Source organism: Ctenocephalides felis, unplaced genomic scaffold (genome assembly GCF_003426905.1).
Source record: "Ctenocephalides felis isolate EL2017-DRISC unplaced genomic scaffold, ASM342690v1 CF-g0.4_SCAFFOLD_00845, whole genome shotgun sequence".
NCBI classification, from domain to species: domain Eukaryota; kingdom Metazoa; phylum Arthropoda; class Insecta; order Siphonaptera; family Pulicidae; genus Ctenocephalides; species Ctenocephalides felis.
In genome coordinates this window covers 28228032-28248668 of record NW_020536999.1, presented here as the reverse complement: position 1 = coordinate 28248668, position 20637 = coordinate 28228032, and the positions used below count along the sequence as shown (strand labels likewise).

General features: G+C 28.3%; 1 protein-coding gene and 1 non-coding gene across 2 annotated transcripts in view; both read right to left on the bottom strand.

The window, feature by feature from the left end:
- Nucleotides 1–1843: 1843 nt before the first annotated feature.
- Nucleotides 1844–20637, bottom strand: part of LOC113381566 (gamma-aminobutyric acid type B receptor subunit 2-like) — a 30215-nt gene continuing 11421 nt past the window's right edge. Inside the window, exons 2-4 of the mRNA XM_026620391.1 lie at nucleotides 18359–18494; nucleotides 3980–4258; nucleotides 1844–2395 (exon numbers count right to left, since the gene is read on the bottom strand). Coding sequence (XP_026476176.1) covers nucleotides 1844–2395; nucleotides 3980–4258; nucleotides 18359–18494 — 967 coding nt within the window. The remainder of the gene's footprint in view (nucleotides 2396–3979; nucleotides 4259–18358; nucleotides 18495–20637) is intronic.
- On the bottom strand, nucleotides 3330–3457 carry LOC113364403. Its single transcript, XR_003366105.1, has one exon. It is a non-coding gene; the product is annotated as a U5 spliceosomal RNA (small nuclear RNA).

The window sequence follows — 20637 nt, the reverse complement described above, 5'->3', positions numbered from 1 at the left end:
CGAAATAGATAGGTTAAAAGTGTTCTTGTTAATAAATTAATAAATATAATATGTTTACAATCAGAAATTATGTTGTAAATCGATATTATAGTAGTATGTCATTGTATGAAACTATATCATACGATAGTATAATAGCACAAAATATATTTTTATATAAAAACAGAAAATTAAACATTGATATAAGACCAAAAAGAAGAGTATATGCGAGATGTATGACTTCTTAATAAACATATATAATTAATCAATAACTCTTTATTCATTTAATGTCAAATTAGCAACTAATAGTGTTTAGTATATACAAGTTTTTTAATTTAATAATTTAAGCTTTTAGCATACAAATAAATTAATTAAACACAAGTCTGTCGCGCCTAAATAACAATCGTGCGTGACGGCATCCTAGTCTATATTGCATAAAGCTCAGCCGAGATTTTAATTACAAAATAATGTATCTTAACAAGACTTTCCTGCGTAATTAAATTAGATTTTCGGTTGCCCCGGAACGCCAGTTAATGGTTTTTATAATTGGTTTCGTCTGCGAAACCTGAACTTTTGAAATACTCTGATAATTATGATACATACTGCAAATATATTAAAAATGTTGCATCGCTGCTACATAATAATTCATAAAGAATTTATAGCATGTAACAAAAAATGAGGAGTGTTTTTTTATTTTGATCCAAATTCTAAAGCGTTTTAATAGATTTCTAATTAATTTTCAATTTTATGAGATACGTGAGAGAGATTTTAATCGCTGTTGTAACTACATTATGAAATATTATTAGATTCTAGTAGATCCTAGTGCATATAATGTAAATAACTCAAAAATTTTACGTATTGAAAAGCTGTGTCAGCAATAGGGTTTATAAGAAAAACCGACATTTCAGAAAACCGGTTTTCGAATTTTAATTTTACTAAAAAACGGTTTTAAAAAGTTTTGCTCGAATATTCTGTAATGTATCCGCTAATTTAGTGTAATTTAGAATAGTATTTGACTGAATTTATTTATTGTTCAATTTCATAGATAGCAAACAAAATTATTTTAATTTTAATTAGTAGAACTAAAAAATAGTTTATCTTGATTAAATAACTTTGAGAATAATTATTCGTTATTCATGCCTCATTTTCACATATAAGAATGAAAATATTTTCATGATAGTGAAAGGAAAGTTTTCGAATAAATAAAAATAGTACATTTTAAATAAAACTAGTTAGTTTAGTATTTAGCCTTGAGGCAAGTTACATGAACTTCCCGATATGTGTAAATAATCGACTTAATCAATAAAAAATAAATTAATTTATAAGTGATTATAAGTATTCCGAGTGGATTTATTACACATCATTGCAAACGAACGAACGAACACGTTTACTCAGAGTATTTTCTAAAAGCAAATTTTCAAAAATCAATAATTTTAATTAATCAATAATTATAATTGAACCAGTTTCCGTAGGACTTTAATGGTTTACTATGTTCAAGACCAAGTACACTACCGTTATACCAACTAAATCATCTAATTTTATTTTAGTATGATCTAGAAGACTATGGTATCTACGGCCAAAAAAATAATCATAAAAATCGTCGAATTTTTTTTTTTTTAACTTTATTACAAGAAAACGGCCCGGCCGATCTCTACCAAAAACTAATCAGCACGATTCCCAACCAATATCTTTCGAACGGTTTTTGAATTTTCAAAATCGATTCAGAATTGCGGGCTAAAACGTAGACAAAAAAAATTTCACTTTTCTGCGATTTATAAAGAAACGGCCTGGCCGATAGTCGCACCAGCCGTTAAAGTGCAGATATTAAAAAAATGTAATGGTATATATTTATTTCCTTACCTTCAATTTATTTCGCATTAATGCTGGCTGTAGACGTAGACCTACTCGAATGTAAAGATTCCGACAACATTTTCTCCAACTTACTAATTTCTGCATCCAGCGCTGCCATTTCCCTCCTGTAAACCCTGTTTTGCACCTCAACTCTGTACTGTAATTCTCTCTTATCATCTGTAACAAATCTCCTCGTATTGCATTCAATTTTCAACCCCATGCTATGAACCACAGGATCGGCTTGTTCTTCTTGGTTCATGATCGAGTTTAATTTTGGTACGAAAAGTAAACATAAAGTGGCCGTCGTTGAGAACAATATCAGTGTTGATATTGTGACGAAAGCTAAAGTGACACGTTCGGAGATGAGGTTGGCTAGAACTACAACTATACAGCTAGTTATTACGACACTGTAGACTGATATTCCTATGTATTGGGAGTCGTTCAGAGCCGGGATTTTCACGTGCCGCGTCTCCCAAGCCATGTAAACGCCCACGAGGAGGAGGAGGCCCTTGTAAGCGTACAGGGCGCCGAGCCAACTGTGCGTGTGCAGGGAACGACAGACCTCCACCTGCGGAAAAAAATATTTTTATATATACATATTTTTATATATAAATTGCAATATATTAAATTTCAAGTATGAGATTGATTTTCTTGATCATGATCATAAAACATATGTCGCTTCAAGTTTAAAGCGTTAAAAATTCATCAGTCAACTACATCAAAGCATTACCAGAAAAGCCTAGCCATGATTTAGAAAAATTAGAGATAATCCTTATTTGTTTTATTTTATGATGAAACTAATATGAATCTAAGTTAAAAGAATTAATTATTTATAATGTGTTTAAACCAGAACAATCACACGAAAAAAATGTAAAGAGATGAGATATTTTTATAATCTTTTATATAAAAATAAGTCGGGTTTTTCTTCCTGACGAAATAACTCCAGAACGCAGGAACCGATTTCGACGATTTTGCATTCGTTAGAAAGGTCTCGGACTCCGTGAGGTTTATAGCAAAGGAAATTGAAGAAAAAAATCCAGAAAAGCGGAAAAATCGTTTTTCACACGCAGCGTCATCTCTGATACTTAGCATGTACTACAAACTAATATTTTTTGTTTGACTGCTACTCTTTTGTTTGACAGCTCCTCATTGTTCTCTGCCCAGTTAATTTCATGTGAAAAACCGGCATTGTGTTCACTGTGATATTGTGCAAAAATGTAAAAAAATAAGTTATTCGTTTCCTAACATATCAATTGGAAACCATTAAATCAATCACGTGCATAGTGCAAATTTTTATACAATTTCAACAGCAGACAATTTTTTTCTTCATCTTTTAATCACCAAACGAAATGTTACATAAAATGAAACCATCTGGTGGTGAAACGGAGTTCGCCCGGTTTGCTAGTTATCTATAAAAATGTGTTGAAAGTTTAAAAGTTTTTGGAGATATTTACAACTGCATGTGCAAAATTACATTAATAAAATAGTTAGATCATTATCGGCCCAACAAACAAATGCCGGATTCACAAATTAATTCAAATTAAGTAAAGACTCATTTGAGTGCTCTCCTCCACGGAAATCTTCAGTAAAAGGCGGAAGATTTATTCGCTCTTAAGAGAAACCAGAATGACGAGCAGGGTGTCAAAGTGCAGCCTAACAATTTAGTTTCTGTATTTTAGAGCCGGCCAAATAATAATTGTTATAAGCATATTGAAAATGAAAATATAAATGTTAATGACAATTTTAATAAACAATACATATGAGTATTTTCTTGCCATGCACATATTAAGATCAATTAAAAGATTATTGATTCTTACACTAAGTTTTTTTATTTTATGACTATTATATAGAATTTTATTTCAGATCAATATTAATATCAAAATAATTTTATATATTGATAAAATCTGAGAACTAGGGGTGATTTGCCATTTGGAGTTGTATGGAAAGAAATAAATTGATAGAGCAATTATGAAAATTATACGCTATACCATACTAATAACTAATTTAATACTGGTTGGGAGAATCAATACAATTCTTAATAACAATTTGAATAAATAATACTTTTGAGTAATTTCTTGTCATGCACATACTGTTAATATCTCTTATTATAGAATCAAATCAATATTTTTATTAAAATTAGAATTTTACCCACCTGAGGCTGATACACGACACTTCGATCCTCCGCGCTTATTTCCAGTGTCAGATTCCTAAGATGCCTTTCCATGGGGTCCACGGTGACCCATAAAGTGACAACAAGACCGTCGACAAGAAGTAAAGCCCCTATGAGGGATATGAGTTGTTTATCCTGCAGCAGGCGATCTCTGCAGACGCCTCCACGTGCCCTCGTAAAAATTCTATGCACACGGTATGTCTTTGTGAACATGGAGCCGAATGCCAAGGAAAAGCCGGCCGAGAGGAGGTAAACACGAGCCTCAAAAATAATAAGATACTTCGAATTTAAACATTTATTTAATTCTATTTACTAAACGCAGAATGAATGACTGGAAAACTGCTGACATTAAATATAGGGGAGAACTATAATTTTGTAAAAATATAAAAGTCTCTGAATTAAATAATTTATTCGTTTTTTTGTAAGGGATATATTCTGATCTAGAGGCATAAATTTAATGCGGTGTTTAAAAAACTATAAAAATAACGTAAGAAATATTTTTACTATCTCTTGTTACAAGTTCAATTATAATGTTTTAAGAACATAAAAAAATATAATTAAAAATAATCACAAAATTTTAATTGTAGGAAGTGATAAAAAAGGAGTTTTTAAAAAATTGGCACCTGATTATACCCAAGATTTTAGCCTTCGAAATTATCTGAAGAAAACAGTAATATTAATCCAGAATAATGTCGCAATTGTATGATCCACGAACAAGTTAAAAATGTTTTCTTTACAAAATAATTAGTATCTGTAAGAAAAATATTTTTTGAAAATTTTTTTTTTTGATATTCTCGAACTTCATAAAAATAGTATAAATTAATATTTGGGATGAGCGTTATTTATACTGAAGAGAAGTATATAAAAAGACTATGTAAAAGTTTCAAGTAAATCGGTACAGTAGAAGTTGATAATTCGTGGGTATCGTATCGAAAAAGACAGTTTCAAGTTTTACAGGAGCGCATTCTCATGGTCGAATAGCTATATCTCCAAAAAGGATTCAAATTATGAAAATCTTCTTGTACACATTATTCCTGAACAGTCAAACTTCAAAAATTTACTAAAATTAGTGGGGCGCATGGCATCGTGCTTTAAGGCAAATTTCTGGAACTTCCCGTACCAATTTTTTTTGTTTTTAAAAAAGATTAACATTTTTGAAAAAAATTTACTCTGAAAAAATTAGTTTTTTGAGAAACTATACATTTTTGACAAAAATTTACTTTTTTTTGAAAAAAAAAAAGACTTTTTGAAGAAAAAAATTATTTTGAAATATTTTGGAAATTCTGAACTTTTTTCAAAGAAATATCGAAGCGCGTAAGCACGGATAAACATTGGTACGGAACCCGTAGGAATGTAAACTTATACTTATTGTTAAAATCTCTATAAAATATCTAATAATTTGATGTGCATATGTCTAATGATCATTTTTGACCGCCGAATCGCATTTTTTTTACTTTTTTTTACTAGATCTCCGAAAACAGTCTTGTCTTCATGAAAATTTGATTAGTTCTTCATCTTATTAATACAAGTAAAATGTTTTCTGTATTCTTAAAATCGGACGCTCCGTCCTCTTAAAAACCGTGTTACCGTTTTTGACACTTTTTGCATCGTATCTTCGGAACGGCTAGACCTGCCCCCGTCAAAAACTAATTAGCACGCTTCCTTATCAGTACGAATCGAATGTTTATTTAAATCGGTTGTTCGGTGTTCCCAAAATCGTCGACAAAAATTTGTATCCGCACTTTTGCATATACACACACATATCCATTTTTGTAAGGTATGCCAAAATCTTCAGAAACCTCTGAAACGTAAAGATATATAAAAAATTTCATTTTCGATTTTTTTGCGATTACTATAACTTGCCCTACGGTAAGTTAATAAAACGATTTTTTACCAAATTGTAGACCAAAATATGCCCAAAACATAAATGACACGTTATTATTAGATTTTTTACTAAAGTACTGTCAGTTTGGTAAATATTTTTGAATGACTACTCACTATATAATTAATTTACTAGTTCAACGTCAATATCATGAATATTAACATTACTAATATAATAATTTTTATTGCTTAACTTTAATTATGTTATTCTTAGAACAAAAATTATCGGAAAAATTTATAAATCTATCAAAAAGTTACTGTTATTGTATAGGAAATTTTAAATACACTAGTAAAACTTTAATTTAAAAAAACACTACAAATTTAATATTTTTTTTATTATTATTTAACAAGCAAACAAATAATGTTTCTCAAATAACACGTAGGGATGAAATTTTATGAGTTAAGAAAAATATTGTGATTCATTAATTTTATCAGCAAAATTATTTTATGCTGAAGTTTTCTTAACAAATCTGTAAAATTTGTGTTACATTTTTCGTTTTTATCTTATCATTCAAACAAAATCGATGAAGTAATTATTAGATTTTGTGCTGGATTGCACCCAAATATTAAAATCACTCATTGTCACCGGAGTCCTATGATACGCCAGATGAAAATGTCTTTATCATTTCAATTGTATTACCCAAATCCAAATCCGTAGCTTCGTATTAAACTAACGTTAACTATTTGGTTAATATTCCGAATAATTCAGTCCCTTCGATCTACTCTCTCGATAATTCCAAACAGGAATTTCAGAACTATGTTTTATTATATTATGTAGATTTACTCACAACGATTTCTCCATGTTATGTAGGTCGAATGAAAAAGTTTTTGAATAATATTGAATAAAAATTTATGAAAAGTTAGACAGTTTATATCAAAACTATTTTGAACTTTAATGCTAAGCAAAATATTGTTAGCTATTGTTTCATAACAGCTCAATCAATTTATTAGGATCAAGATAGTAGTTATAAACAATGCTTATAGTTTAGTGAAATCACTATTTCAAAACGTGTTTTTGACAATTTTATAAAACAATTTCAAAACAAGTTTAAAACAATTTCATAAATTACTTAATTTATAGGAAATGATAAAAATTACTTTTCCTTAGCGCTGAAAGAGTTAAATTGGCACTCGAAACGTATGGATTTATAGATGTATATATATTTATAGATGTATATATAAATCTTAAATAATGATTTGATCAAAATAATAAATTGCATAGAGTAATAAAATAAAAATGATCAAAATTAGTAGCAACCAAAATCGAAATTATTTTTATTATATAATATAAAGAATGTTTCACTAAGTTGAACAAAAAAAAAGAGTAATAATTAATTAGAGGTTTTTTATCGTTATAAAATTGGTGCAGCCGTTTTTAAGAAAACTTAAAGGATTAAATTTTGATTTACTAGGACACACACAAACTTTTTCTAATTTCGATCTCAAACGTTTTAGAATACCTTGAACCGCCGAAGAAACAAATAATTAGAACAATGAATTTTCTAGTAAAATCACAAACTTCTTGGAAAGTTAATAAACTTGCACTTCACAATTTGTTTTACTATAAAATTAAAAATATATAAAATTATGAAATGTATTATTAATGTATGATAAAAAAATTAAATAAACTACTTCATACGCACAAAAGGGTAACTAATTTATATTATAAATACAACCATTGATCATGTCACCGTTATTTCATTATAAGTCCAGAATTCAAAAATTATTTAAACTACAAAAAGCATTCGAAAAATCATTTTGAATATTTTCAATTGTGTATATCGTATCTGAATAGATTTTGCACCGGCTGTCATCTGCAGAAACCAAATACCAAAAGGCTATTGTGCCTTGTTTTAATTGATGTCATGACATGTGTTTAGTCGATGAAAGGATATTCTAAATGAAAAACCGAACAAATTATCATGTTATTTAAAAACACTTCAACTCTTTTTGAAAGTATTTAATTTTTGCTCGTTAATATTGAAAACATAACAGTTGATAAACAAAATCATACGGTTACCAATTCTCGCAGAAATTATTAAAAATTTATAGAAATTCAAAATGTACGAGTATATTTAACATTTATTAACGTAAATTTATTAATCAATTAATTTTCCATACTACATCTGAAAAATACTGAGTTTTAAGAGTGAAAACTGATTTTTTCACCTGGCGAAATTCACAATGTAATTTAGCAAGTAACATTTTGCTATATCATCAACATAAGTTATGTAAATATAATAATATAGTTATTTTGTTATATGTATTTTGCTAATTCTGGACGACTTATATTCATAATGTTATTCATTTATTTATGTAAGCATGATTTTAACAAATCGATCCCGATTTTTATTATTATTCATATAATAATTAACTTCCCGTAGAGTAAGTTATCGTAATCGGCCAAAAGCCGAAAATGAAAATTTTTATATAGCTTCACGTTTTGAGGGTTTATGAACATTTTGGCATACTTTAGAAAAAAGGAAACAATTTTGCGTCCACGTTTTCGGGCGCAACCGATTTGAATAGATCACAAAAAGTCAATGCCTATTGATAAGGAGATGTGCTGATTAGTTTTTGGCAAAGGCTGGTCTAGTCGTTTTGGAGATACGGAGCAAAGAGTGCAGAAAATAAAAATCGAGTTTTTGAGAGTATGGAGCATTGGTTTTTAATGATCCAAAAAACATAAAATTTGTAATGATGGGGAGAAGTGGTGATTAGTTTCTGACAAATGCAGGTCTAGCCGTTTCGGAGCTAAATGTGCAAAAATGCTAGTTTTTGAGAGTACTAAACATTCGATTTGAATGATTCAGAAAACTTTCTGCTTATGTCGACAAAAAAATTGCTTCTGGGAAAAAACATTTTTTGATTACATTTTTTTTTTAATTTTCAAAAAGTATTTTTTTCGAATATCGATAATTTGAATTTTAATTTTATTTCTAGCTAAAGTTCTAAAGCTCGCTTATATACTTCAAATAAATAATTTGAACTTTGCAATGCTGTTTATAGAATTTTATAAATAGACAATGTCTTTGATTTTAAATCTGATTGAGTAAGTTTTGGTTATTTACTTTTTTGTAAACATATACAAACGTCGTCTTCCAATTTATAAACTTTTATATTTTGTATATAAAATAAAAATAATCAAAGTTACAGTATTTATAATAATCTATATGAAAACATTTAATATTCCTCAAATGTTTTACTGCGGTATGAGAAGTTCCAGCAATTTGCCTGAAGACACAATGCCATACACCACTATTAAATATTAGTTTTTCGCAAAGACAGGCCCAGCCATTTCGAAGATACGGAGCTAAATGTACAAAAAATGGAAGTTTTTGAGAGAACTAAGCGTCCGAATTAATTGATTCAAAGAACTTTCTGCTTGTCTTAACAAAATAATTGATTTTGTAAAAAAAAGTTGTTTGAACTTTTTTTTTACTTTTTTTTTGTTTTTTTTTTTAATTTTTTGTATATCAAAAATAATTCAGATTTTATATTTAATTCTGACTATAGTTCTAATATACTTTAAACAAATAATTCCAACTTTGCGATTCAGTTTATATAATTCTTATAAATATGAGACAATGTTGCAATATTTATAATAATCTATTTGAAAACATTCAGTATTCCTCGAACATTTTGTTACGGTACGAGAAGTTCCAGCAATTTGCCTTAAAGCACGATGCCATACACCACTAGTTTATTCATAAAATTGCCTTAATAATCAAGAAGAATGTCCCGATTCAACTATAGTTGCAATATCTTCAACCCCCATATATTGTTTTAATTCGCAAACATATTCCGATCGAATCCCTTGTTATGTAAATATTGCACCGGCCGCTCTGAAATGACCCTAAGCACTCGTGAATACATCAACGAGGCCACTCTGCTCCCGATACATACTCCCAGGGGGTCCCCGACTACGGGGCTTGAATTGTAAACAAAGGTCTATTATTCATAAGGAAATGCGGGTGCTCGTTGCAGCGGTAAATTCGGATTGTGGAGGTCCGAAAGTAGAATAGAATATTATGAACATTATTAGTATACACCTAGATCTGCTAATAGATGCTACTGAAAGTATTGGCGATTGTGAGTTCAAATTTCTGTCCAATAAAATCTATTTGCTCCGAAGGGAAACCAGAGTGATGAGCAGGTAGTCGAAGTGTTGCCAAACAAATTAGGTTCTGTATTTTAGAGCCAGCCAGTGTATGGTCGCCACGAAGTAAACTGCAGAGACCTCTATATTACTTACTGTTTGAAATTATTTAGATAAAATAGTTTAGGTTGCAAATTTGATTTGGCTTCGTTTGATTACTATTTTTTTAAACTACGCAATTTTGAAATTTATATGCAGTTTCATATCAAATCAATTATGATTTACCTGACTGAGTTAAAATTTGGATTTATAATTGAATAAATCTAAAAAAAAAAACAAAGACAATTTGCCGGAACTTTCCTTACCGTAACGAAATGTTCGAAGAATATTAAACGTTTTCAAATAGATTATTATAAATACTGTAACACTGCCTAACATTTATTTATGAGAATTATATAAACTGAATTGCAAAGTTAAAATTATTCATTTAAAGTATATATGTGAACGTTAGAACATTAATCAGAATTAAAATTAAAATCTGAATTATTTTCAACATACAAAAAATTAAAAAAAAAAAAAAAATTGTTTGAAAGCAATTATTTTGTTAAAATAGGCAGAAAGTTTTTTGAATAATTCAAATCGGATCCTTGATTCTCTCAAAACTGACATTTATTGCACAATTAGCTCGGTATCTCCAAAACGGCTGAACCTGTCTTTGCCAAAAACTAAACATCACTTCTCCCAATCATTACTAATTGAAAGTTTTTTAGATCATTCAAATCGGATGCTCCGTTCTCCCAAAAACTCAATTTCTTTTCTGCACTCTTTGCTCCGTATCTCTGTAACGGCTGGACCTGCCTTTGCCAAAAACTAATCAGCACATCTTCCTATCAATAAGAATCGAATGTTTATTGAACCATTCAAATCGGTTGATCCATGCGCCCGAAACGTGAACGGAAAAAGGCGAACACACAAAACACACACACACACACATCCATTTTTTCTGAGGTATGCCGAAATGTTCAGAAACCTTCAAAACGTGGAGAAATGCACAAATTTTCATTTTCGATTTTCGATTTTCGGCCGATTACTATAACTACCCTACGGGAGGTTAATAAATATTTTTTGAATTTCTATCAAAAATCGTTATTAAGAGGAATAAAATTGTTAAGATACATACATAAATAAATATTAAATATATCCGTGTGAGATAAAACCACTACTATATACAAAAACTATTATCACAAACGCAATTTTGACAATTCTATACACAACCTAAATAAAGAAAATTATTATTTATTCATTGCATTATATAAAACACTCAAAATAATGAAAAAATTAAATCTAAAACAACATATACCAAAGTGTTATATATAAGCTCGATTAATAGTTCAGAAAGATACAGATATTTTTCTCAAGAATATTTAATCTACTAATGCATTCTAAGATGCAATAAATATACCGTCCACAATGCAAAATTGCAAAAAAAAAACTAACAACAAGCATATAATTAATAAATTAATTATTATTTTATAATAAACGAGTGTGTTAAACTGTACGTAATGTAGGGACATTACTTACACATAGAACATCTAACTTTTTAAATCATTTATTGAAGTATGCGATTTTTCAAAACAGTTTGCGCTGTTTTACAAAAAAACAGGGACCTTTGTCAAATTATTAATAATAATTATATATTGGTGAGTATTATAATTAGACGTATTTTTAAATTTGCAAAAACAATTTATAAAATTTACCTTTAATTACATATTCTTTTTAAATTTCTTATAAATATTTTAATTATGTAGAGATAAAAAATCGCGTTCAGGTCCTTAATTTATAACTGAAAATTTTTCACGTAATCTACAACTGCGCTGCATTTAAACGAGTATCTCGAACACTTTATTTTTGAAAAGACTTATAACATAATACATTTTGTTATCAGTTTAAGCTTAATTGCCCATGGGCTAATAAGATAACTAAGTTCTGCTAATGAATACGAAGTACTAATTCCGGAGCTCAACTAAATGCACGTGTACAATTGTAACCTTATTTCTCTGTGGCGAAGACTACTTTGAAAATTTAATAAAAATTAGGAAAATGAATGAGTAGTAGTGTTAATCAAAGTGTAATTAATTTTTCTGGTGTATTTTTTTTATCAAGTACATATTATTAAAATTTTACTGGCCTCAGTAGATGTTTTGCAAACCAGTACTAGAATACATTATTTTCATATACATAGCTATTAGGTCAAACATAATTATCAATCTTGTTCCTTACTTTAATATATTAAAACTAAATATTTGAAATATTTTAAGACCCTTAGTAAAAGTGATATTTTGTAAATGCAAGTTTCATATGTGTAATTTTTATAATTAAACCTCTTTTCCTAGGCCTATAATATTTTAGGATTATTGTTAAGATCATGAACCTTATCACCATGCAAAGCATCATTAAAATTATGAAGAAATCGTCCGTCCAATGTTTACCAAAATCTAATAAGCACGAATCCCAACTGATATCTCGAAGTGTTTTTAAAAATAGTTCAATATATTTAGCGAAAATGTTGACAAACAACTTCACACATATCTTATATTTCTAAGGAAATGGCTGTGGCGATCGTTTCGTAAAACAAATAGGCGCAAGTCTCACAAATTCGACATTTTTTTAATTTTTTGGAGACAACGTCGACGAAAGGTGAAATTTTGGTATAAAACAATTCTGAATTACTTGAAACGTCAACATAGAATTAAAAACTCGGATTTTCTAGTTTCTCATAAGAAAAGTTATTTATTATTTGCTACATAAGATTTAAATAATCATTACCCTCTAAACTTTAGATGTCTAAAGTGATCAGAAAATTTGCAGTAAAATCCCCCTTCAGGAGAGATTACATTTTGTATGACCTAATATATAGAATTAATTTATAGGATTTGTCGCATTTTATAAATTTCATTTGAAACCCATCATTCCTCTTTTATGAAATTTCCTTAATTCTTTTCTCCAATTGATTCAATGTTTTATATTTGAGATGTAATATCGAACATCGTCAGATGTGTTTGTGAGAGCAGCTAAGTACTTCAATAAAAGCACCACGTTGAATAAAATAGAGCGATTGTTTGAGTTTCTTCCGTAGAGCTCTCTGAATTAAACATGCAACTGTGACATAGTATTTGCATTCGCCCTTTGGAAGCACTACCCCAAAGGTGTCATCCCCCTGACGCTGTGAAAACGCGTTAAAAAGTTTTATCGAAGGAAAAAAAATATTTACGAGAAAAAATGTAGAAAAATCGATATAATGTATGGACATTAGAAAGAGAATAATTGTTGACTTATGATTTTAGGTTATAATTTAAAAAATTGTATTTTAACGAAACTACTTCGTACAAAAAAATATTTTATGATAATTATAAAATAATCCAACTAGTGGTGCATGACATCGTACTCTGGAGCATATTGCTGGAACTTTCCCAAATTGTAGTTTGAATTTTTTATAAGATTGAGAGAAATCTTTAACTTAAATATACATTGGAATATTAAAGCCGGTCGTGTACCAAATAATATCAATAATTATTTTAATGCATATTTTCACTTACAAATATATCTCACTGTATATTTCAATCATTAATATTTTATTTTTGATCTTTAGTTCGTTTTGAACCTCTGGTATATATATTTTTAAAATTAGTTATAATTTGTAATTTAATTTTTTATGCCATTAGATATCAAGATATAAGTAGTAAAGTTATTTCAAAGTAGTTTCGTAGCAGCCAAGCTATCATTAGTTTTCATAAATCACTGATTTACTTATTTTACAACCGTTCTAAAAAATTAATATGAATTAATTAGCAAACTCATCTTATCCTTTGTGACTCATTTGTATATACACGAACACCATCAATTTAATATAAAAGTTTACATTTATGCAAAAATGTGCTATAAATTTTGTCACACTAAATTATCTTAATGGCTAATATAAATTTCCATCAATCTAGTAAAGACAAAAAAATATGTAACAATTTTTAAACAAAATTTAGAAAGATATAATTTATTATTAAAACCGTTCGAATTATTTGTATTTTTCACGTTTATTATTTTTTTATAAATAACTATAAACAAATAAACAAACTTAATTCATTACTACTAATTCAAAATTAAGTTTCTATAATTATGTCGTAACCGACTTTAATTTCAATGAAAAGTCCAATTAGAATAATTATAATAGCAAAGCTAAGACATGTTTTGTGGAGTTTACGAGGAAAATGGTTTTTGCTTTGGAGATAAAGGAGGTAGTGGTTTTACATGTTCCAATTATACGCTAAATATTATGGTAGAAAATTTAAATGCACTTCGGAAACCATTGAAAAACTATAATAACGCCCACAAATAAGCCAATTAAATAAAACACAAAAAATAAAATGAAGTATTTGGCAATAAACTTGGAAACATAAGGGTTATTGAACAGTTGATTGATAAGATACATTTTTTACTAATATTATTGTAATTTTTTTCTGAATGCAAATAATTACCCAACAAATATAAATAAGAGCAAAAATTGATGCTAATTTGTAAGGCATACAGACGCAATGATGATGAAAAAAAATTTTTGTTATATTTTTTGAAATTCTTACACACATATCTATATATATACATAGATATAATATATATATAATATAAATATAATATAGATATATACATATATATAATTTTATTTTTACGAAATATTTATTAATATATTTTTGAAATTCTACGTGGTTTGAGATATCCCTTTCTTCAGGATTTGTTAAAAACAAAATACTTTTTATTTTATCTAAACATTTTTTTAATTATTTTTATTTTTTAATTAAAAGTATAAAAAGCTATAAAAATTTGGGTACGAAATAAAAATATCACTAAAACCCTTAATTATTATATTAAATTACCCCCCGACTCATGCATATTAATCAAATTCATCTCTCTACATCTTTTTCATAATACTATATGCTGCGTTTGCTCATAATTTGAATATTGTAGCTGCCTTTTCAAAAGGATTAAATCTGTATCTCCATAAAGATTAAGATGTTTTAACTTCTGAGAGAGATACATTTCATTTCGAGAAGAACATATTAAAAGTCATGCCCGAAGATTATATTTACAATTTATTCATATGAGAAAAAATTAATCATATGGCATTTTTATTAACTTTCCATAAGATACAATAAAATACTGTAAAAAAATGCCATTTGCAGTCAAATATGATCATTAGACATATGGACATTATATTATCAGATATTTTACAGAGATTTTAATAATAACAACAAACTTTATTTACATCTGTTCCGTACCAATGCCTCCACGCAGCTAACACTTTAAAATTGCTTTAAAAAATCAAAAACATTCAAAATATTTCTATTTATAAAAATTTCTACTTTTTGTTCTCAAAAATCTAATTTATTCAAAGTTTAAAAAAACAATCTTTTTTAAAAAATTTGATATTTGGTACGGGATGTTCCAGTAATTTGGTTTAAGGCACGATGCCATGACCATGCACGATTTTGTTTTATTTACAACATACTATTTTTCCATTATAGCTTGTTTTTCATTTTGTATAATTTTCAACCTTTTTTATACATCAAGAATTATATGTTCTATGTCAAATTGGATCGATTTATTAATTCTTTTAAAACCCCGTTCATAGTTCCAAATGAGTCAAACTTTAAGACATTGATTTATGTGTTGTGATAAAAACCGATAAAATCTCTGCAACAATATATTTTATTAGACTTTTCCGTCAGATTGTTTCCAATTTGTGTTCAATTTTCCTGTTTTCCGACAAAAGGTCACGGCAACAGCAAACTTGAGTTGAATTTAATATTTTTACAATGATAGTTCGTTAATACACTATGTCATATATGGAGCAACGCAATATGAGATAAAAGTCGGGGAACCTAATTTAATGTGAAATGTAAAACGTGAAATGTGGAATATGTCGCATAGAATGCAGAATTCTGACGTTTTTCATTTTTATTATCTTCTTTTGAGTGCGGAAAGAACATAATATGGAGAGTTATTTAAAAAAACTTTCCCCAGGGCAGAACGACTTTATTGCTTTTAATAGTAAAGACTGGTAATTTCATAATCATCGCCTTGAATAGTATCGTAAAAAGTTTGAAAATTATTATTTTTATCTGAAAAATTTCATATCGAACGTTTACTTAGAGATCTATATAATAAAGAAAAATAATGATAAAATTATACGATATGCAGTGAGTGCTCCTATTGTTGTTCTGGTGAAGTAACATTTTGCCTTAAGGCGAGTTGCATAAACTTCCCGATACGTACAAATAATCAATTTAATCAATAAGAACTGGGATTTAGGTAAAAATAGTTCAACTGCTAATTCCAAAAATACAATTATTGCTTTTACTGCAAATAATCAATGCGATTTCCAATTCTTACTTCAAATATTTGTGATTGTTAAATCAAATTAATTTATTTAAAATAATTTATTTTATTCGTCTCGTATTCTAAAAACATATTTTATCTAACTATGGACGTAGTCTGTAATCAGTATGTACCTATCAAAAACCACAGAAGGTGCATATGCTTTGGCATAGATTTTGCTTAAAATCCTTGAAACGAAACTCTCAACTTTGATGATTTTATAATTTAGCCGCTTACCGTAGGCCTATAATATTTTAGAATGTAATTTCAAGTTACGACAACTATCGTCATACTAAGTTTCATAAAAATCATCAAAAACATGTTTTTTAGCATTTAATTACGAAGAAACGGCCCAGCCAATCTTCACTTGCCAATGCCTTTCGGATAGTCTTTGTATTTTTAAATTTCAAAATTGTGTGCTAAACCTTAAACCACAAACAAAGCTAATTTTGCACTATACTAATTACAAAGAAATCCCAGTTATATCGAATGGTTTTCAAATTTGTGAGATTAGTCCAGCTGTTTTGGAGAAACGTCGATGGAAGGTCGAATGATGAGTCACATAAATAAGTGCATATATACTTCTTCCAAATTTAGTTTAGTTTTTTCAATGTCGAGAAAATTAATTTAATAAATCGTATTTTCTGGCAAAATACCTTAACTTCTCCTTCGGGAAGTTAATGATCTAAGATCTAAACTGCCTTGATTCCGTTTTCAAGATTATTGATGCCAATGATTCCAATATATTTGAAAAAAAAAATAATGAACATGATTTGAATAATATAAAAATAAATTTAGAAGTAGTGTAGGACATTTTGAACAAATTTCTAATATTTTTACTAGTTTGTAAAATCAGTTATTTCAAATTTTGAAATCGTTGTTAAACAGACTTTGTCACCTGTTAAATAAGCATTAATGTTCTCTTTAAGTTTTCCCTTTTTCTTTCTAAAACTAGATATCTCATTCGTCATATAGGATCCCATTATTTTTATTATTTCCTTTTCATTATGATGACGTTGCAAGAAACTTGATCCAGGAAAAATGACACATCAGCAAAACAGACATATAAATGATTGGGAAATATAAGAAAACCACCTATTTCCTTTACCACATTGAAGTGTATTCTCACATCGCCAAGATACCCATATATATGTGTATATATATATATATATATATATATAATAAGATAAGATAATTATATATATATATATATATTTATATTAATCTCAATTGCCCGTTGCAGATAATGAAATTTTTTTTAAGAGTATCAAAAAATTAATAAAACAATTATAAATTTTTGGAAAAAATACTAATAGCATTTGTTTGAAAACTTAGACTTAATTCGATATATATATATATATATATATATATATATATAAATGTATATATATATATATATATATCGTTTTCCTAAGGGGCAACAACTACTTTTCCGTGTTCTTCATGAATAATATAGAGTCCCAATCTAGTAGTATATTTACTTTTCAACCCCCTGATAAATATTTTATTGATACACTATCTATTTGTAAGACATCTTTACAGTCAAATCCATAAAATTAATAGCATTTGTGTCAGCAGAATAAATATAAAAATGTTGGAAACTAATAGTTTTTTTTATTAAACAGCTTAAAGTATATTGGCGTTAATTGTGCACGAAATGAATAGAAGATAAATAAAATATGATAATTGTTATCATTACCTAAAAATGAATAATGTGCAATATTATGTAATGACTTTTGTGACGTTGTAAAAATCAAAATGAAGCAATAATACTAAATAAAAATATCTATGAATATTTAGAACATAATGATTTACTAGACGCTTTGGTATAGTACAGATATGGTTGCTAAATTTTATTATTGTAGATTGTCTATAAAAATGTGGGTTATTGTATATATTACTCAACACTTATTGCCCATTTAATTTTTATAATTATTATAAAAAAATTATATCCTTACCGTGCAAACAGCTGGAAAAACTTTTGAGGTCGGCAGAGTTGCATGATCTAGGCCTAAAAGAACGACTGCTCCATACACTAAAATGCAGCCAACTGCTGTCATATTGCTTAGACGAGGACTAGATAGTTTGATTGATCTGAAAATATTATAAAAAATATTATAAATAATAATAAATAAATAGGCCCACAATAATATCATTTATAAGCAACAATGTATCTTGATAGATACAGAATTCTAATTTAGAAAGACGATTGAATAATTCACAACAATTGAAAAGGTATGTCAAAATATAGTTTCATATTTTGTGGCAAAAATCATTATCAAGGTGCTTCATAATTATGTACTTTGGTAGGTACATAATTCTAATTTAGAAAGACGATTGAATAATTCATACAAATTGAAGGTATGCCAAAATATAGTTTCATATTTTGTGACAAAAACCATTATTAAGGTGCTTCATAATTATGTATTTTACAATTATGTACTTTATCACTACTAATCAGAGCAATATTCTCTGTACTAATATCTGAAGATACATTTACTAAATATCTAAATATAATGACGCATAGAACCTAACCTCCAAAAGGCACAAACGTCAGACTTCACCCTTGTGTTATCAAAGTGACATCAACAGAAAGTTGCATTTATGATAAAATTGTCATTTGATATTGGAACCATTTGGAGTTTAGGTTTTATGTGTTAAAAGCTCTTCTGTTAAAAGAACACCAAAGACCAAGCATTTTCACAGTTTGTGATTTGCATAACTATTTAACATATAAGGCCCATAATGAAATATTTTTATTTTATGCGAAAATTAGACCCTCAATGCATAATAATAATACTATTTAAGGCAGATTAAAATTCTTTAGTATTAGCACAAATATCCAAAACCTATAATATAAAATTTAATCCATTTGTATTTCTGGATAAAATTTTAATCTAATTAATTACATAATGATGCATTTACATAATGATTAATTACATTATTGGCAATTAAACAAAAGTGAAATACGAATATATTCATAATTAACGCAGATATACCTATATGTTTATATAGCAGAAATGCATTAGTCAGAACTAAATTCATATATTGCAAAAGCGAAAATTAATTATAGTAAAAATTATATTTGTATTGTAATTATAATAATATATCGTAGTTTTTATAGCATAAAAGTTCCTAAAACTTACATGAATGTAAAATGCACATGTACAACACAACGTGTAATAGACTAATATAAAGTTTGGAATACATAAGGTGTGACTTTGGCAATGATTCATTTGGAATAAACTTCCTTTTTAATCTGACCCGGAGAGATCTTTGGGAAGTGAGTTTGGGTGATCTTTGAGATGGCTTTGTTTTTGCTTATTTAAAAACACGACATTATGATAATCCTCTACATAACTAGGGAATGATTCGAAAAGCTTTAATTAACACTTAAATTGGAATATTGCAAATCATGGGTATTTATGGTTAACGGTTAAGCTCACGGATCGTTTACACGAGACTCTGGACAACCTGACATCGTGTAGAAGCGATGTTCATTTTCACTTAAGATCAAAAATGTTTCTAATTGATAATAGCCCATTTCGGGCATCGTTGTATGAAATGCAATAAAAAATCGCACCAAAATTCTTCTTAATTCAAATTTGGAGATTAACTCAGCTCACGGACTGCCTGCCCTAGGGCAGTCCTATACCCATAATTATTATCGCAAGTATGTGCAAATAATCATCACGTAGTGACAAATGAAATAATAATTAGTAAAAAATGTTTTATTCACTATTTTATAAAACAATTGAGCATTTCATTTCTGTAGTGGGTAACAATAGTACCATTCAGTAGTCAAATGTTGTTCCATAACCAGTTATGTGTGTGGTATGTACATTTTACATAGTTTAAACAACGCAGCTTTATGCGATACGTTTAATATACTCCGTGTTCCTGCATACCTCAATTTATATTAATACATTATTTCGTGTTTGCCATATATTCATAATATCAACTAGCTCCCACGTGCCATTCGAATTTTACTCTTACATGTAGGTACGCGCTTATATTCATTATCCCCATAACGGAACAATGCGTGCGAAATGCATTAGCTGAACACAGAGAAGGCGAAATGAAATAATATAATTAATGAAATGTTAATTCATCAAAAGATCACCTTTGATATAGCACACACAGGCACTAATAACAGAGCTCCTTTATGACGAGGCAGGAGGAAAGTGATTCCAAATTGTGGTGCAAAGCCAATTTCGAGATTTTAACACCAACGTAA